This window comes from Nuphar pumila, chromosome 4, assembly GCF_984573655.1.
Source record: "Nuphar pumila chromosome 4, dmNupPumi1.hap1.1, whole genome shotgun sequence".
NCBI lineage: Eukaryota > Viridiplantae > Streptophyta > Magnoliopsida > Nymphaeales > Nymphaeaceae > Nuphar > Nuphar pumila.
In genome coordinates this window covers 136,642,060-136,667,065 of record NC_143252.1, presented here as the reverse complement: position 1 = coordinate 136,667,065, position 25,006 = coordinate 136,642,060, and the positions used below count along the sequence as shown (strand labels likewise).

Genomic DNA, 25,006 nt, shown 5'->3' with positions numbered 1-25,006 from the left:
TGCAGAATCTCTTTTTCATCGTACGAATGTTTGGTGCAAGATCTCTAGTCTGGGATGTAGATTGGGGAAGGTCATAGAGAAGGAGATCTCTACTACATGGATTGATTGATAATTCCCAAAAATATTTTTTGTTATAATGTACATGATTTGGATATTGTTTATGGCATCAAAGGCTAGGTTATCCTAGCATAAATAAATTGTTTAATATACCACATTTGAGGTAATTTTGTAATGAAAAAATTGATTGCACTGATTGTATTCTCGGTAAAATAAAGGTCATTCCCTTTTAAGAGAACTTTTTTTGCTACTAAATCACTTGAATTAATACATTCGTCTGGCACCAATTGTATCTGTTGAGATTAAGAGGTTTTAAGTTTAAGTTTTCTTAAAAGTAGGTTATTTGATATTTCTTGTTTAATAAGGGACTTGCATGTAATTTTTTATATTGGCCTCTCTCTATTTAACATAGAGATTAGCCCTAATCAAGGATGAACGAGCTCTCTCTCTCTCTCTCTCTCTCTCTCTCTCTCTCTCTCTCTCTCTCTCTCTCTCTCGTGTTCCTCCTTCTAATCGCTACATGGTATCAAAGCCACCGGATCTCTGGAGCCTAATAACGTAAACAGGTGGCGTAAACAGGAGCCTCATAGCATGAACAGGTGGCGTAAACAGATGTGGTCACATTTTTTTTGTTCTATCTATTCACATGCATAGATCTAATCACAGATCTGATGTCTGACTAAAGTCATGACATAGATCTGTAATCAGATCTACAGATCGATGATAGTGTTGCAACTGGATCAACTGCAGCGTGGTTGGGTGTTACGGCAAAGTGGTTCCTCTTATTGTCATGCGAGAAACAAATTTGTATTCTTCGTGGGAGCGGTTGTAAATATTCTATTTCATTAAAGCAATTTTCTTTGCGGGAATATGTGTAGAGTGCAGTTGCCGAAATCTGATCATGAAAAGGAAGTCGTATTTGACATTGTTCTGGTTTACTCGAATTTAAATATGATCATGAACAAGAAGTCGTGTTTGACGTGTTCTGGTTTACTCGAATGTATGTTTCTGATCTAATTTTCCCATTGTGTCTGATGTGGGTTAAATAGTCGTGTGTGGTCGTGAAATTTGCTGAGACATGATCGTGAAACATGTTTTCTAAATCAGCTATTGTGATTTGGGTTGAAAAGTCGTGTGTGGTCGTGGAATTTGTTGACGCATGATCGTGAAACATGTTGTCTTTGGCAACTATCTTGAATTTATGCTTGATGTGGTGAAACAGCCGTGTGTTGTCGTGATCGTGGTTGACGTGTGCTCATAAAACACGTTGTCCAAGAGTTTGAATCTGATTAATTTTTTTTTTTTGCAGCCGTATTAGCATCAAATATCTCATATCCTGTTAGTTCTATTCAGTATGGGTGAAGCTTCAAAATTTGATTGCAAAATTGAGACTATTAGGGAGTATAAAGCTTTTGCAAACCCCTTCTCGTATAGTTTGTCTGTGAGGTTGAATGAAACAAATTATGCCAGGTGGTCAAGAACTTTTATGATGTCGGTATCTAGACATCATAGAAAACATATTTTACTGGAAACTGAACCTGATAAAAAGGCGGAAAAATACAGAACTTGGGGCGAAGATAATGACATAGTTATGTCATGGATCATGAATAGCGTCGAACCGCATATTGCAGATGGTTTAATTTACTACAATACAGCAAAACAGATGTGGGATAATCTTCGAGATACGTATTCCCAAGAAACTGATGTGAGTTGTATCCTGCAAGTCGAACAGGAGATATATAATCTGCAACAAGGAGATCAGACCTTGGCTCTGTATTATGCCTCTGTCAAAGCAGCGTTTAAAAGACTCAATGCCCACAGGCCTCTGTGTTGTTCGCAGAAAAAGGATCATCAAGAACAGACCATGGTAGCTCGATTTCTCACAGGTTTATCTTCAGAATTTTCGGTTGCAAAAGTACAAATGTTGACTGGATCCGATGTACCTACTCTTGCTGATGCATACAATCGTCTGAGTAGACTTGCGATCTCTCTTCCACAATCTCACCCTGTGTCCCAGTCATCTGCTCTAGCTGTCTCATCCGGTTATGGGCGTGGAAATATTCAAAATATCAGAGGACGAGGTCATGACAGAGGTATGGGAGGCAGAGAAAAACTTAAATGTACATTCTATGGAAAATCTGGACATTTATAAGATCGTTGCTAGGATAAGCATGGCTGGCCAACTTCTTCTTCATCAAAGTCAAATGCTCCAAAAGCAAATGTTACTACACTAGAGGTAACAAATGCACATGATAATCCCTCTGCAAGTGACAGTATCACCCTCAGTCGAGCAGAATATGATGAGCTGATAGCTCTTCGCCCTTCGAGCTCCTCCTCTCCTGTAGTTGGTGTGGCCTACTCAACAGAGAATCATCTTCATATAAATGATAGTAAGTGGATTATTGACTCTGGTGCATCCAGACATTTGTGTGAAAATTCATTTTTCTTTTCATATCTAAAGGATATTACTGTTCATCGAGGAGTCTCATTAGCCGATGGGAGTTCCTCACTAGTTGTTGGTCAGGGAAATATTTTTATATCCTCCTCCTTATAGTTGAAAAATGTTCTTCATGCTCCCAATTTTCCTCAAAGTTTACTCTTTGTTAGTTGTCTTACCAAAGAACTAAATTATAGAGTGATATTTGATCCGATGGGTTGTCATTTTCAGGATTTGTTGACGGGGAAGAAGATTGGTTGAGGCTATGAAGAAAATGGAATCTACTACCTACATCATCCAGTGGGTAATGTTTATGCTGAAGTGGAACACTCATCCAGTCCTGTTCAGTGGCATCGTCGTCTTGGTCATCCTTCATTGTCAAAGCTTCGTTATGTCTTTCCTCAAATTCTTTCTACTACAACATTTCAGTGTGAAGCATGTCAGTTGGGCAAGCATCATCGAAGTTCGTTCCCTTCGAGTCAAAGTCACACCAGTCATAAACTTTGTTATCTTCTTCATGCAGATGTATGGGGTCCTAGTAAGATTCCTACTAGGACTTAGTGTCGATATTATCTTGTTATTATTGATGATTTTTCTAAGTTGTCGTGGGTGTTTTTAATAAAAAAAAAGATTTGAAGTTCCAAGTATTATCAAATGCTTAATTCTTGAAATAAAAACTCAGTTTGAATCTGTTGTCAAGATTATTCGCACTGATAATGCTCTTGAGTTTAAATCAAAAGCCCTGTTACAATTTTACCAAGATCATGGCATTCAACCCCAAACTACATGTGTCTATTCATCTCAACAAAATGGTGTGGTTGAGCAAAAACACAGGCACCTACTTGATGTTGCACGGACCCTTATGATACAATCCAATGTTTCTGCGTTATATTGGGGTGATGCGGTTATCACTGCTTGTTATCTGATCAACCGCATGCCTTCATCTTCTGTGGGAGATCAAATTTCATTACATATCCTAAAACCTAATGCCCCACTCTTCTCTTTCTCACCTAAAATATCTGGATGTGTTTGCTTTGTACACAAACTTGGCCCTGACCGTGATAAATTAGCAGCTCAAGCTACAAAATGCATATTTATAGGTTATCTAAAAAATCAAAAGTGATATCGATGTTATGATCCAATTTCTCGCCGAGAGTATGTCAGTGTGGATGTATCTTTCTTGGAATCCATTCCATATTACTCTAGTACCGGTTCTCAGATGCAAGTTGATCGAGCTGAGGCTTTTCCATTACCTATACCTCCTCTTCCTTTGGAATTTGTGCCCTCATTACCGAACCAAACTTCATCCTCTTCACGATTTAATAATCCTCCATTGGTATATGTGCGTAGATCTCCACCTCCTCCAGTGCCTTCATCTTCTTCTTCTCCTGAGGTAAGTACTACTGACAACAGTGATCCTCATAATGATGATAACAGGTCAATCGCTCTACGAAAGGGGACACGACAATGTACCTTATATCCCATATCTCATTTTGTGTCCGATGTCAGAATTGAAAATCAGATGAAAACTTTCATTTCAGCCTTATCTGCTAAAACTATTCCTCTGAACTATCAACAGGCAGAGCTAGATAACAGGTGGAAGCTAGCTATGCAAGAAGAAATGGATGTTTTATTGTCTCAGCATACATTGGATCTAGTTGATTCCCCAGTGGATGCTGACATTATTGGATGCAAATGGGTATATACAATAAAGTACAAATCGGATGGTTCTATTGAAAGGTACAAGGCCAGATTAGTAGCAAAAGGGTATACTCAGACTTATGGTATTGATTTCTTTGAAACCTTTTCTCCTGTTGCACGGATGGGCACCATTCGTCTTGTTCTCTCAGTAGTTGTTCATCATGGTTGGAGTTTGTGTCAATTAGATGTGAAAAATGCATTTTTATATGGGGATCTATCTGAGATAGTTTACATGCAACAACCTCCTGGATTCGAGGTTGAGGGGGAGTGTCAGAAAGTGTGTAGATTGAGAAAGGCGATATATGGCTTGAAACAAAGTCCGTGTGCATGGTTTCAAAAGTTGTTTGAAGTGATGTCAAGTTTTGGCTTTAATAAGTCAGTGGCATATCCAATGTATGTTCTTGACCTATTAAAGGAAACTGGAATGTTGGGAGCTAAACCAGCAAATATTCCCATGGACCATAAAGTTCAGTTGTTTGAAGAAGGGTCGAAACCGGTTGATAGCAAAAGCTATCGCTCACTAGTAGGGAAGCTACTATATGTAACTATGACCAGGTCTGATATTGCTTTAGCAGTAAGCAAAGTTAGTCAATTTATGGACAAACCAACTGAAGTACACTGGAATGCAGCTATAATGATTCTCAGGTATTTAAAATCTTCTCCTGGAAAAGGGTTATTATTCAAGAAAGGTGAAACTCTGGAGATAGTGGCTTACTTTGATGCTGACTATGCAGGATCTGTAATGGATAGAAAATCTACCACAGGATTCTGTGTGTTTTTGGGAGATAACCTAATTTCATGGAGAAGTAAGAAGCAAAATGTGGTTGCTAGGTCGAGTGCAGAATCAGAATATAGGGCTATGGCCCAAACAGCTGTTGAATTAATGTGGGTTCGTACTGTTCTAAATGATCTTCAGGTGAAGGTTTTCTCTCCTATAACCATGATGTGTGATAACAAGGTTGCCACATATATAGCGAACAATCCTGTCTTTCATGAGAGGACAAAGCATATTGAGGTTGATTGCCACTATGTAAGAGATATGATTCAAGTTGGTCATATCACTACCAAATAACTAAAGTCGGAGGACCAAGTTGCAGATATGTTTACAAAGCCTCTTGCTAGACCAAATTTCTCAAAATGCTGTGACAAACTGAGCATGATTGATATCTATGCTCCAGCTTGAGGTAGAGTGTTGAGATTAAGAGGTTTTAAGTTTAAGTTTTCTTAAAAGTAGGTTATTTGATATTTCTTGCTTAATAAGGGACTTGTATGTAATTTTTTATATTGGCTTCTCTCTATTTAACATAAAGATTAGCCCTAATCAAGGATGAACGAGCTCTCTCTCTCTCTCTCTCTCTCTCTCTCTCTCTCTCTCTCTCTCTCTCTCTCTCTCTCTCTCTCTCTCTCTCTCTCTCTCTCTCTTTGTTCTCGTGTTCCTCCTTCTAGTCGCTACAGTATCTAACGGTGGTTATGCTTATTATGTAATATTTGCTGATGATTATTCTCATTACACTTGTATTTACTTAGGCACAAACATGAAGCGTTTGAATTTTTTAAATCCTTTCATAACTTAGTCAAAAATCTATTTGACTCTAATATAACTATTTTTCGCTCTGATTCGGGGGGGGGGGGGGGGGGGGGGGGGGGCGGGGAGTTTATGTCAAGTGATATCAAAAACTATTTGAAACGAAATGAAATTGTTCACTACTTTAGAAAAATCTAACACATAGCAAATAGCAGAGTTACCTAAAAGAAAAAAGTCCATAGGTTGTAGAAAGGTATATAAGGTTAAAACCAAGAGTGACGGCCCCTTTGAACGATTTAAGGCTAGGTTAGTTGCCAAAGGTTATTCCTAAAAATATAGAATAGACCACGATAAAACATTTGCACTAGCAGCTATGATGACCTATGTTAGAACTCTTATAGATGTTGCCATTAGAAATTGGCTCATCTATCAGATGAATGTCAAAAATGTCTTTTTAAATGGACAATTAAAAGAAGTATATATGGAACCTCCGCTAGGATATGAAATTCCAGCAAGAAAGATTCATTTACGTAAAGCTTTGTATGGTTTGAAAAAGGCTCCTAAGGCCCAATATGATAAATTTAGCTCTGTTATGATTAAACTTGGTTTTAAATCTTGTTATACTGACACTGCTATGTTTATTAAGCACTCTGATGCAGGTGTTGTTATTTTTCTCTACGTTGATCGTATGATCATTACTGGAGGAGATAAATAAGGAATTAACAATATCAAAAATGTTTTGAAACAAAGTTTTGAAATGACAGATCTAGGGTTACTTAGATATTTTTTAGGGATTGAGGTAGCATATTCTGCTCATGGTTATTTTCTAACTCCATCCAAGTTTACCACTGAAATTATTGACAGGACTAGTATTATAGATGAAAAGAGGGTAGATACCAGAGTTACCGGAAGCTTCTTAGATAAGTGAGAAGCTCGCTTCCCAGAAACTCACTTCGAAAGTGCGATACTCCTCGCTTCCAAAACTAGATGAGAACCTTGATTCCCTATGCTTCTCCTATGTTTTCCACACGCTTCATTTATTCTTATTTTATGTTCTCTTACTCAACTTTTCATGTTTTTTATGTGTTTTCTCTAACTCTTCTCACTCACATTCATGTGCCCTCGCTAAATTGGTAGTCATCATTTTTAGATTTTGTTAAAAAATTAATTCTTACACTAAAAAATCATGAAATTTAATATTAGTCCCTTTTATTTTAGTTTTTATTTGTTTCAGTTTTATTCTCATTCAATTATTATATTTCTTTTTTTTATTCCTCACTTCTCGCTTCCTATATATTTTAAAATGCATTGCTTCTAACTTTTGCTTCCTGTATCGTTTCCCGCTTTTGCTTCCTAGTCTAGCAACCTTGGTGGATACTCCTGAAGTTATCTACGCAAAGATGAAAATCAGTGATGGGATACCCTTGGAAGACCCCACTCATTATCGACAGATGATTGGGGCCCTTACCTATTTAATCATAACCCGACCAGACATTTCTCATGCAATGCATATAACAAGCCAGTTTCAACATTCTCCTACAACTGTGCACATGAGTGTTGTTACGTGCACTATTAGATATTTACAAAATTTTGTCTCTAAAGGAATTTTTTGTCTTCCTCTTCTATACTTGAATTAATTGCATATACTGATTCTAACTGAGGAGGAGACCCTAATGATAGATGCTTAACTACCAACTCTTGTGTGTTTATAGGTTATTTGTTGGTGTTCTGAAAATGCAAGACACAGTAGAAGGTTTCTCTATCATCAATGAAAGCTGAGTATCGGGCCATGACCGCTACAACATCTGAAATCGTGTGGTTGAGAAGATTAATGGAGGGCATGGGGATGCATCTGCAATCACCTTCAAAGTTGTGTTGTGACAACAAAAGCGCCATCTACATAGTTGGCAATCATGCATTTCATGAATGTACCAAGCACATCGAGATAGATTGTGACTATGTTTGTAAAGAATATCTTAAGAAGACTTATTCTTCCCTATGTAGCATAAAATCACGTCTCTTCTGAATTTTTTTTAAAGCACACTTGATCTGTTGTGATTAATGGAGGTTTTCACAAATCAAATCAATGTATTACGAAGAGGAGGAATGAATAAGACTGCAATGGTGTAAATATATACATATATACATATATATATATATAAATATATATATATATATCGTCCTCTCTTTGTTTTTAGAATCACACCAAGATCAAGATGATCTGTTGTGATCTTGAGATCACACTTGAATCAAATCAGTGTGATGAAGAAAGACAGAATATAAGAAGAAAGAAAGAGGAGGTGAAAGGAGAACAGAAAAAGGGATTGAAGGATCTTTTAGAAGAAAAGGAAGAACAAAGAAAGGAGAAGAGGAAGATCGAAAGAAAACTTGTCTGGGATGAAGAAGGTTTTGAAGAACGATCAGTAGTGTTGATCTCACTGGGTCTTATCCCTGTCCTGCTTTGATACCATGAGAGAAATGCCACTCTTGATTTGTACCTTGCAGCCACACAAGAACGAGAGAGAAAAGATGTAGAGAGAGAGGAATGTGTGAAATATGGGTCATGTATACCATGTTGTTCACGCTCCATTATATACATATAAGAACATTGTAATAATAATACCCCTACACATAGGGGAAATAGTAAGCACACTATCGGTTACACATAAAAGGACAAAGATGCCCTTACACGAGTTACAATCTTAACAATTCCATCAGTTGTAGAAACATACGAAGAATATAAATTGGTGCAATAATCAGATAGGAGAGACTTGTTTGGTGTCATATGAAAGGAGGCACCTAAGTCTAAGACCAAAGAAGACATACTGAGAGAAGAAGAGGATGACACGGCTGCTCTGGAGGTAGATGTGGTGGTCCTTAGATATTGTTAAAGTGTCTCGCCAATCGAGAGATTGACAAGTCGTTAAGATCACCTCCTTTCTTGCTTGTCACCTCTTTATTGAAGGAGTCTTCACTCACCATGACCACCATTCGTTTGAGCTTGGGGCATTCTGGCTTTATGTGCCTCGATTCATTGCAATGATGGCAAATGATTTTTCTCCCTCCATTATATTTTTTGTCAAAATGAGGTTTTTATGTCTTTACATTATTGTCGGGTCTTGAAATAGCAAGAACCTCCTCACTTGTTCTACCCATGCCAAGTCGAGTTTCTTCTTGGCAGACTTCGGCAAGTGCCTCGTTGAAAGGAGGCATGGTGGTCCTATAGAGAAGAGAAGACCTCACTTGCTCGAACTCGAGTCTAAGGCCAAATGGAAAAGACAAAAATGTGATTTTTCCATTTGCCTTCGTCTCATCTCAATTGTCAAGCGTTCCAAATTGGGTTCAAGCAACGCTAATTCATCCCGCAAAGGGGACAAGAGACCATAGTAGTCTCTTACACTTTTGTCTCCTTACTTTGTGATGTGAATCTTGTCTTGGAGAAAGTAGTGTCTTTCTAGGTCCTTTTGCACGAACATGCCTTTAAGAAAGATCCACGCATGACAAACTTTCTTGAATTTGATGATATTGGTGGTAATCTTTAACTCTATGTTATTCATAAACCAAGATAGAATTTGAGCATTGTTTGTCTCCCAATCCTCAATTTTGACTTGATACTCTTGGAATGTTTTTTCTCTTTCCTCTTCATTGAGTGCCTTGACTTGATCTCCCTTTCTAGTGAGCTTTAATTGTGGTTCCATGGTGGTTTCACTCACGTATCCCCATAAATTTTTCCTTTGATGTGGTTCTCCATGGTGGTTGCCCACATTAAATAATTTGAGTCATTGAGTTTGAAGAAGATCACGGTCATAGACTCTTTCTCGGCCATGATAGAGAAGAATCACGAACAAGAGAGGAGAAGCACTACTTCAAATAAGAGCTTGTATCCGCAACCACCGACCTCGATCGAGTCTTGACAAAGTCCAACTTGATTATACAATAGGATCAAAGAGCCCAAGGCTCTGATACCAAGTAATCAAACAAAAGAGAAGTATACAAGAACACAATAGGCAAAAAGCCAATACACTAGCCACTATGGGCGATACAAAAGAGCCACTAAGGGCAATCAAAATGCACCAGGGCACAAGAGTAGGAAGAAGGGGGCACAACACATAAAAAATATTGATTTTATTCATAAAATGCTCACTAAGAAGCATTACATAAAATGGGTTGAGGACCCATTTAAATATACACAAGAGAGGGAAAAGGGAGACCAAGCTAGCCGTTAGGTACCCCTAACGGCTAGTTCAACAGCCATAATACAAAACAAAATAAAATAAATATTACATTTAAATATATATATATATATATAATATATACATAATATACATATACACATACAATGTATATACATACATGTATATATGTATATATATATAAACTGAAACAAAATACATATTTTAACAGTAGCATGCTCCAACAGAGAATATTCACTCATCTCATTTTACAAATTTTCCCCATTGGGACCATTTGCAACCATTGTTCAATTTTCTGTTTGATAACAAAAAAAATCCTTGAGCTGCAAGTAACTACATTCTCCTTTAATTCAGATAAATGATGCATTGGCTGGTGCACATTGAAGCTCACAAGCATAACTAGATCTAGTTACGAGATTATGCATAATGCTTTAAGAACAGTCTGAAAGAGATCGGCCTCTTAGAAGGATTCATTCAAAACAATCTCCCATCAAAAAGAGCATACCAGAACCTTTTTGAACTCATAAGTCAGAGATCCCTTATATGATCAGAGATTAGACTACTCGAAAAAAGGCAAATGCCCAAGTCTGATACTACAACCAAGGGCCACTAGAATATGAGAACCAGAAATATGAAGACTAGAGTGTGAACTAGGCATTTCTGATGCATTATTTGCAAATCCGACCTTGCAAATGTGTTCAGCATGATCCATTTGCCAGGAATCAACCGTTGGATCATGCATTTTTGACAAAAAAACATGATTTGGATGCTTGAATATTCACAAAAAATCTGAGTCGTCGATTTTCAAGCCTTAAAAAACCCTGCTTATGTATCGCAATCGGATGATTCAAGAGCCCGTACCTTTAAAACCAAGCATGTAGATCACATCTGTATGGTCAGATTTAAGAAAAAATCCAAAAAAAACATGAAAAACTCAGTTCAGACTAGTTCTTATATTTTCAATTTCATATTCTAGTGGCCCCTACAACTGAACAATGTTGCTTGGTCATCGTCATGATAATAAACCACAATTCGTAAACCAATAATTTATAAAATCAAATTAATTAACAGCCAGTAAACACTAACTCAATAGTACAACAAGCGTGAATGTGTGTGTGTGTGTGACAAAGAAAGGAGAAGAAGATCAGCAAAAACAAAAAAAAAAACAATAACAAGAACAAAGTGAGAAGAATATGCTAACAAATAAAAGAAATACTAAATTTGAATATCCTTTACAGCTACCCTAGACAAAGAAATTTGATAAAAGATAATAACATTACCGTGGATGGGCATCGCCATCCCAATCAAATATAAGCTCCCTTTGTAAACTCCCTAGACACCTCACAAGTGAAACTGAATCACCTGTCCAAAAATAACAGATGTTGTCATGGAAAAATCAACACATTATTATAGTCAAAGAAGCATCATAAATTCAGGGAAAGAAGGATCTCAAACCCTGATCAGAATTGAAACTGTCAACTATTTTAGCATATGGGTCCAAAAGTACACGCCGCATATGAAACCTACTCCCCTTGTCCGAAAGAATAGCTCCCTATAAAAACAAATGGTTTCCAGAAACATCCTCAATGTCAATCATGAAACCAACTTGGAAGATATCCACCAAAAAACATAAATAAATTTCTGGCTATACAGAAAATCAGATTTGCAGCCTTGATTCCTTTTAAAACTTATGAAATAATTAAAATGTTCATGTCTGTAATTTTTCCACATAAAAGTCCTTATTGAATAATTGCAACTAAACAGCATCAGAAATGCTGGTTAAAAATCATAAACATAGTTTAACTTCCTTTTTCTTTTGCGCTAATTGTTCAAGAGAGAATTAAATAAAACTACACCCTAAACTCAGTGATTAAACTATACGCTGAAGCAAAATACTATGGTTTTAGTGTTGGCAATAAAATGTCTTTAGTGGTTCAGCTATCCAAAGGCAGACCTACCAACAGATAATTGGAAATTGAACACAAACCCCAGTGATCATTGCATATGAGAAAGACGTGAATCACAACCTATCTTTATCTCTTAATATGTTTGGAATTATGTATGAAGAAAATTCATTCTACGAATTAGAAATTATGTAGATGAAAATTAGACTGGACTACAAATAGGAACAATAAAAGATGGAACTTGCTGATAACATGAAATCTATAAGCACCCCAACCTTTTTTTTTTTCAGCTCCCCTAAATAAACATCAATTACATAGAGATGTAACTGGCATGATATACTTCATTGAAAAAACCTTGTTATGGGTGTTAGGTGTGAAAAAGGTAATTTGTGACAGCTAAGAACCTAGCCACAAAGCAAATTACCAAAAAAACAACAAAGTTTCAGATCTATCTAGAAGTAACTCTTTCTCATGATTAATACATACTTTTTCACCTATCTCTATCATGCATAAGGGTCATCATTTGCAATATAAGCAGGTCTTACCACCTGTTTCTACTAATTTGTCATTCTTTCACATTATGTCATTGGTGTAATGAAGTGCCGAATAAGAGGAGTGATATCTTCAAGAGTAAGCAAGAGAGCACGCACATACACAAATAGCCACTAATGGGCAAGATTACAACAAAACCACAAAAGTGGCAAAACACCCAAAAGAAGAGGAAAAAATATATTTCACTCAAGAAGGCTTCAAAGAAGCTTACAATACAATGGGGAAAACCCCTTTATTTATAGGCACAAGGAGAGGACCCTTGGAAGGGCTCCTAAGGGATATCTTCAAGAGTAAGAAAGAGAGCACACACATACACAAATAGCCACTAATGGACAAGATTACAACAAAACCACAAAAGTGGCAAAACACCCAAAAGAAGAAAAAATATATTCCACTCAAAAAGGCTTCAAAGAAGCTTACAATACAATGGGGAAAACCCCTTTATTTATAGGCATAAGGAGAGGACCCTTGGAAGGGATCCTAAGGGACGTTGGAGCCCTTCCAACGGTCACAAATGTGACCATTGGAGGCTCCAACGTCCCTTAAGGGGGGCTTTTCCAAGGTAAAAAGGAAAAAGGAAGAAGGAAAAGAAAAAGAAAGTGTAAAAATATACATGTGGCGTGAAATAGAAAAATGACTGTTTTACCCCTAGTGGGTATTACAAAGGGAATACATATATTTATATATGTAGATAGACACATAGACATATATACGTAAAGTATATATGTGTATGTGTCATAATCTATATATATAAATATATATAGCATATTTTAACAATTGGTACCTGCAGTTTCTGCATACACAATCGAAATGGTTTCATTATAAGCTCAATTGTACTCTGAAAATGTGATATTTTATATAGAAAAACAGATTAACTATCCTTGTGGTTTTCTTTTGTTTGATTCTCTTATATCTCTACCTTCAATGTTTATTAGTTCCATTGCACCATCTCAGCCATTCTAACAACTTGACAGTACAGAAACTAATTGAAAGTTTCAACTGATCCACATAGAAAATCAATGAACGATCACAATACACTTCGAAGAATTCTACAAACCTGTCTTTATCAACAAGTTTGGCTTCTTACATATAGCATTTAAAGAGGGAAAAAAAGGCCACTGATACCTTGCATCGATAACCGTAGCTTACATAATGCCCAACACTTTCAAATGACACATGCCATACATCACCAGTTCGATTAACATATGAATCTAGTTCAATCTCTATCTGCACAAACAAGAAAGGTTTTCATGTCAACAAAGACAAAAATGATGATGCATGAAAATCATATTATAAGTGCCAAAAGAAAAGGATATATAAGATCTCCATGCAAAAGAGTTCATCAGAATGCAAAAAAAATCCAAAGGTTAGCATTAGCTTCCAACTTATGAAACTGCCCTAAATTAACGTACAACAGCAATTCAATAGATGCTTACCATTTTTCTTTGCATAAATAAACAGCTTACTCAACTGAAAACAGAAATGACTAATTGCCATAAAACCAAACAGTAGTGACAACCTGCAACTGGAGTGTCATTCCCCAGCCTTGATACATGCTTGTCATACCAACAGGAATTTCCAGCTGGGGAAGTTTTATTATTAATTGTATTACACCTACATTTTGTGTTTTAAATCTCCATGAGGATATCTGAACAACATCAGAAATCCATGCCATTTTCCAATAAGATTCTTCATAATGCAAGCATAGAAAGTTTTCCAAGACTTCTTACCCTCTCAAGAAACTCTATTTTATTAAAGCACATTACAACATGTGCAGCAGTGTTTCTCAAGCACTAAGGGCAGGTTGGTCATTCAAGTTTAAGAGGCACTCATCAATTGCCTAGTAACATATACATAAATTAAGTTGCAAATTTAACAAAGCACAAGGGCATTATTGTAACAAAGAAAGAATATATTAAAATGAATACTCATTAATAGAGGGCATCCCACCCACCATAAGTTGAGAGTAACACTGTTATAGGCCTTGTCAGATTTATTTATTTTTTGCACCTACTCTGATCTTGGTTTGTATCTACAGAGGTCTGATCAAAGTACTCTTGCAGTCTCTAGTTGCAACGATCTTTTGCACACAGATCTGAATGATAGATCTGATTAGAATGCTGAAAGATCTATATGCCCAAGATCTTTATATCTGTTTGGCAGACTTGATCATAGTGCACATGCACCATTGATCAGGTTCTCTTGGTTAATGAAATCAAACTGATTAGTTTCTTTTACTGTTTCATATCAACTGTGTCCAAAATCCAAATCATTATGAAGTCCAATCTCTTGTTATTTTTTATCTTATTTTCCACTGCTGCAGTTAGTTTTTCTTCGTTGTTCATATTGCCTGTCATTCACTGTGCTTCAAAGTTCCATGCTTAGCTGTTGTTTCTATTCTTCTCTCATGTCATTATCACCACATTATTGGTGATATTAGCACACTGCCCTGCCAATGTTATCCTAAAGTCAGCAACTGCAAGTCACTCGAGTCTCATTGCCAATTAAGCTAATTCTTTGGCTGATCAATTCAGTCCTTCCTTTGAAGTGATCATCTAAGTTCCATAACATTCTTTGTTTCCACCTTTTGTCAACTTTCTAATACCTTTCATCACTTTCTATAACAATCTCTTGTTTGCCATGACAATTTTTTCCCTTTCTATAATAGCCTTTTATTTCCTTCGTTGCGACAAATCTATTCCACATTGACTCATCCAAGTCATGAGGAATGAACATGGCTGCTGAAGTCTTATTTATTCCTCTACTCCTTTCTTTTAAAGGGCATATTAGTGTCAAAAGAATGAAAATTTACATGTACCTTCTTCTTTACCGAGTACATTAGAGTGCTGAAAGGTCTCTAATTACACTTTTTTTTTATTTAACATGGAGAAACCACCATATGCTTTGGACATCCTGTTTCAGGCCAAAAGGTGTCACGTTGGACCTGAATCGATGCCTGCAGTGCAAAACTCCAGGGGTATTCTCCCCATGCCCATTGAGGATAGTTTCCCATTTTACTTTGGCCTTGCAGCATACGCCACACGCCCCGACCCCGAGTATCAAATTCTCGACCTCCTTCAACTTGAAAACCTTAAGCCAAACCACCTAGCCAGGTGTGCCGAGCCCTTGTGGGCCTCTAATGACGTGGTTTAACAAATCTGAACTTTTGATAGGGTTCTCACTAGCCTCAATTGTGATCAACAGATTCAGCAAATTATCTCATGTGGGAGCATCAAAAGACCCTATTCATAGAAAGCTTGAATCTAATGGGGCACTTGAATAGCGTTGACCTTGTTTCACCATACTATATTGGACAAACCAGTACTAAGGGATGCAACTGAGTTGAGTCCAAGTCGATGTGGGTAGCTCCTCCTCCCTCCTCCTCCTCCTCCTCTGCCTCCTCCTCCTCCTTCTTCTTCTTCTTCTTCTTCTTCTTCTTCTTCTTCTTATTCTTATTATTATTATTATTATTATTATTATTAGACACACACACACAAACTCCTTGGTGGTGGCTGCCGCTAGTGATGGTTGCCACCGATGGTGGCTTAGAAGGTAAAGAGGAGGGGTAGGGAGGACAAGAGAGGAGGGGTGGTGAGGACAGAGGGGAGAACACGAAAGGGCAGAGGTGCCCTCCCCCCTTTTTGTCATTTTTTTAATTGATTTTGGGTTAAATGGGGACTTTGACCCCATTTGACAACGCAAATATGGGGATCTTGAGGCATGCCTCGTCACAAGGTGTGCACCTCATGCACGCCTCAAGGCGTATGAGGTGCATGCCTCAACTATGTTGACGCCTTAGGCTTGCGCCTCAAGGCAAAAAGCTCTTCAACTTGAGGCGAGGCGCCCTTTCAATAACACTGATCAGAATACAACACTGTTTAACAGGAGTGGATGTTTAGATCGAACTGCCCAAGATATATTCACAAGTATCTGATCCACGTGAAAAGAAGACATTATTATCTTCATTGTATGTCTGACCCGATCCATTTGTATAATGGATCAGGTTCAGATCCAGTTCATGTATTGTAAATTATTATTTTGTAAAAGGGTATTTTAGTACCCTAATGTTTACACTTTATGTTAAATAGAATGAGAGGGCAGTCACGATGGACTGAACCCTCCTTTCAGCTGGAAATTTCTCTCTCCCTCTCTTCTCTTCTCTCATCGTAGATTAGGGTTTCATTCTTTCATGGTATCAGAGCCAGGTTGTGGATCTGCGTGAAGAAAGCACAGCGTGTGCATCAACGTGGATTTGCATCAGCTATCTGCGTGAATCTGGGTGTGAATACCCAGCGTAAATACCCAGTGCAGAATGTCTGGTCGTGAATCAGCGTGATTTCAGCCTGCGTGAAGAAAGAAAGCCCAGTCTGCGTGAAGAAAGCCCATCTGCGTGAATCTGCGTCTGCGTGAAGAAAACCCAGCCTTAGACTGCGTGAGCAAATCCCAGCGTGAATCCACCAGCGTCAGCAGAGTGAACTTATCAGCCGTGAATCCCAGCGTGAATCTGTGTGCCGTGATTTGAATCTGTGTGGTAAATCTCTGTGAATCTGTGTGGTATTGTGGCCCTCAAATACCTAGCGTGAATCTGTGTGAAGAAAATCTGTGATTTCTTTCAGCCGTGTGTTACAGCATCAATCTGTGTTTTCTTTTCAGCCGTGATTGCTTCTTTGTGAAATCAGGTTCATCAGGTTTAATCCCTGCTGTTTTCCTGCTGTTTTTCCTACATTTAATCTCTTGATCTGTGGTTTAATCCCTGCTAATCATTGTTAATCTCTTGATCTGTGATTTCCTTTTCCTTTCTGCTGTTTTTCCTGCTAATCATTGTTAGCCATCTGTCATATCTTATCTGTCTTTTTCTGTTAGCCGAGTTCTTTGTTCTTCATACCTAAGTGTCAGTTCAAGCATATTCATCAAATGGAATTTACTCACGGGCAATCATGCCTGTCCTCCAGTTTTCTTGGTCAACTAGTCTCTGAAAAATTGAATAACTGTAATTTCTTGACCTGGAAAAGACAGATTATTCCGTTTATAAAAAGTCAGGACCTTTCTGGTCATCTGGATGGATCGGTCCCACCGCCTCCAGAATTTCTTTCGCAAGAAAAGGTGGATGATAAAGGCGAACAATCTGTTGTTTTTCACAAGAATCCAGAATATGTTGCTTGGATGAAGAGAGATCAATCGCTAGTGGCATATATCACTTCAACTCTTTCACAGGAGGTCCTTATTGCTCTTCCTGATGATTGTTCGGCAAAGGAACTGTGGGATATGTTAGTTCAAACATATTCACAAATTTCTGAGGCAAGAATTATGTTTCTTAAGCGAGAATTTCAAATGCTGAAGAAAGATTCCATGTCTATTATGGAATACCTGAATAAAATGAAAGGCATCACAGATCAGTTGGCGGTTGTTGGGTGTCTCGTCAGTGAAAAAGATAAAGTACAACAAACCTTGAGTGGATTGGGGCCAGATTATCATGTTATGACGACAACCTTACTATGTTTACCAGAACTTCCAAAGTTTGAAGATCTTCGTGCAAAACTGTTGCAATATGAGATGAATCTGAAAGGTTCCTCTGAAGCTTTTCATGGGAATTCCGGAACACAAGATGTGCTGGCTATGGGAATGAGTTATGGTCAAGGTAGAGGAAGTTCTTTTCGAGGAAAAGGAGGACAAGGGAGAAATAACTATGGAGGTCGTGGCATACTTCCAACACCCAATGTTCAGGGACAAAGACCCATTCCCACCTGTTTCCTATGCAACAAGAAAGGGCACATTAAAGCGAACTGTTAGTTTAATCCTCAAAACAAAGGGAAAGCTCCACAAGCAGAGGCTAGAAAGGATGGAGAAGTAAAAGAGTTGTTGTTGGCAGCCTTGGCAGGATTGAATATGAAACAAAATGACAAAGGAACTTGGTATGTCGACTCTGGAGCAGCTACTCATGTTACAGGTGATGTACGTAAACTCTTGACTCTTACACCTTATGTTGGAAAGAATAGCATTGTCACAGGAGATGGATCACATCATGCCATCTCACATACTGGAAATGCCATTATACACATGTCAAAGTCCTCTCTTAAACTTCCAAGTGTCATCCATGCTCCTAATATTCAAAAGAACATTGTTTCTGTCTCAAAGCTTGTTGATGATGCAAATGCTTCAGTTGAATTTACTCCCTCTTCTGTTTATGTCAAGGATCTTCGCACGAGGAGGACATTCGCTGAAGGAAAACGATGGGGCAACATGTACATCTTCCAAGAAGATCCTTCATTCATTCATCCCAACTATTCATCCTTGAAGCCTCACCAAGTCTTTGATTCTGATTTTTTATTTAATGTTTCTGAAAGTAATAAACCAAGACTTTGGCATAGTCGTCTTGGCCATTGTGGTCGCCATTTTATTGAAAAACTTGTCATGAATAATCTTATTCCTAAGTCCAGTCTGAGTTCAGAAGTCGTTGATACAAAATGTTCTAGCTGTCATCTATGTAAGAGTCATGTCTTACCTTTTGCTTCCATTAATAAAAGAGCTTCAAGGCCATTTGAGGTCATTTGTTCAGATGTCTGGGGTCCTGCTCCAATTACTTCTTTTTCTGGCAGTAAATACTATCTTATTTTCGTTGATAGTTATTCACGTTATACTTGGATATTCTTTATGAAGCACAAATCAGAAGTTTTTGGATTGTTCCAGAAATTCCACTCTTTCGTTCAAAATCATTTCTCTACCAACATTCTTAATTTCCAGTGTGATGGAGGAGGTGAATTCTCCTCGAGTGACTTTGTTAATTTTCTTCAACATAATGGGATAAAAAGAAGAGTGTCTTGCCCTCATACACCTCAACAAAATGGGATTGCTGAGATGAAGCATCGACATATTGTTGAGACTGCAATGAGCATGATGCACGGGAGCAATCTCCCTACATCATTATGGACTGAGGCCTTCCACTCCACAGTTCATGTGATAAATCGCTTGCCCATGAATATCTTAGAAAATAAGTCACCATACTTCTCTCTTTTTGGCATACAACCTGATTATCATGAATTACGTGTGTTTGGGTCTGTTTGTTATGTGCACATTGATAGCTCACTCAGGCACAAGTTCCAAGATAAAGCTTTGAAATGCAGGTTTATAGGATATGCCGAAGATTACAAAGGGTACAGGTGTTATGATGCCCTGAGTAAGCGTGTCAAAATATCAAGGAATGTTATTTTCGATGAAATGAACTTTGCTGATCAGGATAATAATTCAACTATGGTGGATACTGATAACTCAAGCTCCAGCATTGAGGTATACTACCCATGGTTAAATTCAGAACTCTTCTCCAATGGTATAGTAGAATGTCCAGAAAATTGCAGTCAGAATGAGCCACATGAGGATTCAGCCAATGAGACTCAAACGGAGGAAACTGTCACATATGACTTGGAGCCAACAAGGTATAAGGGAATTGTGTACACTCGGCGAGAGAAAGAGCCCTCATTCACTTCTTGTTCGAACACGGATCCATCTGGATCATCCGTTTCGCAGCAAATGGATATCAGAAGATCTTCACGGATTCGACATCCACTTGACAGGTGGGTAAGTTATAAAAATCTTTCAATGGATTTTCAGTTATTCTTGACATCCATAAGTAAAGAGGATGAGCCTCTTATGTTCTATCAAGCTGCGAGCTCTAGAAGATGGGTAGAAGCAATGAATGAAGAAATGGAGGCCTTACATGAATGTGGCACATGGGAGATTGTGCCTAGACCACTGAACAGAAATGTCGTTGGGTCAAAATGGGTGTACAAGATAAAATATAAACCAGATGGGAGCATCGAAAGGTACAAGGCTCGACTGGTAGCCAAGGGATTCACACAAGAGGAAGGCCAAGACTTTGATGAAACTTTTAGTCTTGTTGTCAAGATGGGGACTATTCGTATTGTGTTGAGTCTAGCCATTAAATATGGATGGACATTGAGCCAGCTGGATGTGAAAAATGCTTTTCTGCACGGGGATTTAAAAGAAGAGGTCTACATGGAACAACCCACTGGATATGCAGAACGAGACGCCAAAAAATATGTATGCAAATTAAAGAGAGCACTCTATGGTTTGAAACAAGCTTCTCGTTCCTGGTTCGACAGTTTTTCTCTAGAAATACAACGGCATGGTTTTTCTAGGTCTCTTCTGGATCACTCATTATTCATTCACAATGAACAAGGAGTTACTACCCTTCTGTTGATATATGTTGATGATATCATCATCACAGGGAATTGTAAAAGCCACATTGAGCAGGTGAAGAAGTTATTAAATCAGAGATTTAAGATGAAAGATTTGGGAGAGCTGCGATATTTTCTTGGGGTAAAAGTTGATAACAAGAATGATACACTTACCCTTACTCAACACAAATATACGCTGGACATTCTCGGCAGAGCAGGCATGACAGATTGTAAGTCGTTAACAACTCCAAGTGTCATTCATCAGAAATTGAGTTCACAAGAAGGGGATATATATGGAGATCCCACTAAGTATCGCAGTTTAGTTGGCATGTTGCAATACCTGACTTTTACTAGACCCGACATAGTATATTCAGTTAATCAGGTATCCCAGTTTATGCATGAACCTCGTGTGTCACATATGGAGGCAGTCAAACGTATACTTCGCTACCTAAAGGGTACAGTGGGTGATGGGCTGGTATACAAAGGCAAGGAAGAATTAGATCCAGGTGGGGGCCATGAGATTATTACTTATGCTGATGCTGATTGGGCGGGGGATCCAGACGAACGACGATCAGTATCTGGTTATTGCAGCTTCATTGGGCCAAACTTGGTATCCTGGAGCAGTAGAAAACAAAAGGCGGTTGCTAGATCGAGCACTGAGGCCGAATACAGATCAATGGCCACTGCCATGGCCGAGGGTACATGGATAAGACATCTTCTGACTGAAATGGGAGAGCCGATTGTTCGATCACTGTTGATGTGTGACAATCAAAGTGCCATCAACATGTCATTCAATCCCATTCACCATAGTCGAGCAAAGCACATTGAAATAGATCAACATTTTATCAGGAAAAAGGTTGAAGACAAAGAGATTGAGCCCATGTATGTGTCAACAAAAGAACAAGTTGTTGATATCCTCACTAAAGGGTTAACAAAGGATAGATTTTGGTTTTTGAAGAACAAGTTGTTCATGGTCCAACACCATGCACAACTTAAGGGAGGCTGAAAAGAAGACATTATTATCTTCATTGTATGTCTGACCCGATCCATTTGTATAATGGATCAGGTCCAGATCCAGTTCATGTATTGTAAATTATTATTTTGTAAAAGGGTATTTTAGTACCCTAATGTTTACACTTTATGTTAAATAGAATGAGAGGGCAGTCACGATGGACTGAACCCTCCTTTCAGCTGGAAATTTCTCTCTCCCTCTCTTCTCTTCTCTCATCGTAGATTAGGGTTTCATTCTTTCACCACGAACCATGCATCTTAAGATGGAATTTCAAAATACAAAAAGAGTGTAGATGTCAATAATGAAATGTATGAGGTTAAAGAGTACTGTCAGTCAGTTAACTCTTATTCGCCAACCTGTCTTTGAGAATGATCATGTATGTCAAATGTTAGAAAAACTAGGATGTCGGGGCAGTCCAACTAGTCGTTGGACTGCTCCCAATGGTCATAAATATGACCGTTGGAGGCAGTCCAATGACTAGTTGGACTGCTGCCCATCTCTCTCACTTGTCTCTGTAAATGGGTCCCTCTTCCGTTTTGTATATCTTGCATTCTTGCTTTTTCAAGAATATTTGAGTTTATATACAATTATATTTTTATATCATGTTTCTTGTGTGGTTTATACTTGGTGATTGTCTATGTTGTGAGATTGTAGTTTGACTCATTAGTGGTCTTTTGTGTGTTTGCGCTCTCCCGTAGCCCTTGATGGCATTCTATTGCTTCTTTGATGTTACTTCAGTTCATGGTTGAGAGAGAAAATATTTTCTCCTTGTATGGGCTTACACCGGAGTTTGAGCAAGGTTATCCCGTCTCCATGGAACTACCACACCTTCTATAAGTGAGGCTCTTGCCGAAGTTTGTTAAGTGAAAACTAGGAGGTTTTTGTCATATCAAGGCCCGAAAACCATGTGAGAACTTATAAACATGCTCACTTTGAGAAAAAATACACTGAAGGAGGAATACAGATCATTTGTCATTTTTGTAATGAACCAGGGCACATAAAACTGTAATGAAATGGTGGTCTTCTACAAATGCGCCTCACAAATATGTGTTTATTGGAGACACTACAAGCATGACCCTTGAAATGGTATAAATGGAAGAACACTTGAAATAAATAATAATTTATTCATATACTAAAAATGCTTAAGAAGCATTGCTTTACAAGGGAGGGGTTCACCCCTATTTATACAAGAAGTAGAGGAGAGGAAGAGTGCTTAAGGAGCTCTTCCTAAGAGTCATTGGACCTAGTCCAATGGCTCTATTTATAGCCATTGGACTAGGTCCAACGGCTATAGGAATGGTCAAGATCTAACGAGATCTTGACAATCTAGTTGAAAGTGAACTAGAAAAAAATAGAAATAAAGAAAATGAAAAAGAAAGAATAAAAAGAAATAAAAAATATAAATAATATATATATATTATAAAAATAATATATATATATATATATATATTATATATGTATTTACATGTTACATTTTAACAAAAACCGGAATGCCCAAAACTCAAAAAGAAGGTGGCCATGATGAATGAAAAGGCTCCAAAACGAGAAGAAACAACCAAAAGGCGTTCTCAATGACTTGACAATCGCTCAACTTACAGAGGCCATTTCACAATATCTAAAAGTCACTCCATCCACAGCTGGTACCGCCATGTTTACCACTTCCCCTCCAGGTAAGTCCTCCTAGATTTTAGATTCGGGAGCTTCATTTCATATGACACATAATCAATTTTTACTTTCCAATTGCACCAATTCATATTTCTCATGTGTGTCAACCGTAGATGGAACCTTTCTAAATGTGAAAAGTATAGGAAATTTGAAACTTTTCAAATGATTCAAAAAAATGTATCCCAAATGTTAGTTATTCCAAAACTTAACATAAACCTTTTTTCGTTTTCTCAAATATTTGATTATGGGTGTGAGGTCTTCTCATCTAAGGCTTGTTGGGTGTAGGATCTCCAGTCGATGAAGCTGGTTAAGCAATGCCATAGAAGAATAGACATCTATCATATGGATTTTTTGTGTCTTCCTAAAGAATCTTTTTGTAACTATGCCAAGAGATTGACTTAGATCCTTGACATAGAAGATTAGGATACCCAAGTATATCTACACTATCTCTTTTTTCGTTTTTTGAAAAATATTATAAGAAAAAAAATATTAACATTTAAAAGTGGGGTTAACAAGAGTCAGATAGATTTTTTCCTACTCAGAAAGAGAGATAGGGGTTGTTGCATCAATTGTAAGGTTATACCGGGAGAAAGTGTAGCTACACAGCATAGAGTCTTAATTTTAGATCTTAAAATTAGAAAATGCCACAAAAGGGATAAACATAGGATAGATCCTAGAATTAAGTGGTGGGCACTGAAAGGAGCTAAACAAGGAATGTTTGTAGAACAGGTAGCTAAGGAAGCTAATTGGTGTCTCGAGGAGGATGCAGAATCAATGTGGAATAAGATAGCGGGTTGCATGCGAAAGGTGGCGAAGGAGGTTTTGGGTGAGTCTAAAGGCGGTGCACCGCAAGGTAAAGATACATCATGGTGGAACGAAAATGTCAAATTAGCTATTAAGGTTAAAAGAGAGTGTTATAGAAATCTAAGTAAGAGTCGTGATAATGAGAATTTGGAGAAGTATATGGTAGCAAAGAAGGAAGCTAAAAAAGTAGTTTGAAACGCGAGCGATAAGGTATATAAGGAGGTCTATGACAAGTTGGATACCAAGGAGGGCGAAAAGGATATTTATAGGCTTGCAAAGATGAGAGATATGAAATCAAGGGATTTGGGTATAGTTAGATGTATCAAAGATGAAACGCAAAGGGTTTTAGTTAAAGATGAGGAGATTAAGGAGAGATGGAAAGATTATTTTGATAAGCTATTTAATGGAAGGCATGCCCAGGATCTTGGAGACTTATCTGTTCCTTTTCATGAGATGAATCGTGACTTCATGCGCAAGATTCAAAAGAAAGAAATTGCAGAGGCTTTGAAGAAAATGCAATCCAGAAAGACAGTTGGCCCGGATGGTATACCTATCGAGGCTTGGAAATGCTTGGGTGAGAAAGGTTTAGTATGGTTGGAAAATCTTTTTAACATGATTTGGCGGACAAATAAGATGCCTAATGAGTGGAGGAAGAGTACTTTGGTGCCTCTCTATAAGAATAAGGGTGATATACAAGATTGCACAAACTATCGTGGTATAAAACTCATGAGTCATACTAGGAAACTTTGGGAGAGGGTGATTGAGTATAGGTTGAGGAAGGTTGCCATGATATCAGAGAATCAATTTAGTTTTATGCCTGGAAGATCAACTATGGAAGATATACATCTTCTTAGACAACTTATTGAGAGATATAGAGAGGGGAACAAAGATTTGCATATGGTTTTTATTGATTTGGATAAGGCATACGATAGAGTACCTAGGGGTTCTTGGCTGCCGGAAAACC

At 37.9% G+C, this 25,006-nt stretch overlaps 1 protein-coding gene across 5 annotated transcripts in view; it reads right to left on the bottom strand.

Moving 5' to 3' along the window:
• The window catches only part of DBE1 (debranching enzyme 1), a 170,901-nt gene that overhangs the window by 106,316 nt on the left and 39,579 nt on the right, over window positions 1–25,006 (bottom strand). For 4 of the 5 annotated variants that reach the window (XM_090003691.1, XM_090003692.1, XM_090003694.1 and 1 more), the window contains 3 exons: window positions 13,495–13,596; window positions 11,369–11,465; window positions 11,194–11,275 (listed from right to left, as the gene is read on the bottom strand). In XM_090003691.1, coding sequence (XP_089859817.1) covers window positions 11,194–11,275; window positions 11,369–11,465; window positions 13,495–13,596 — 281 coding nt within the window. The remainder of the gene's footprint in view (window positions 1–11,193; window positions 11,276–11,368; window positions 11,466–13,494; window positions 13,597–25,006) is intronic. The other variant, XM_090003693.1, reaches the window with a different exon arrangement.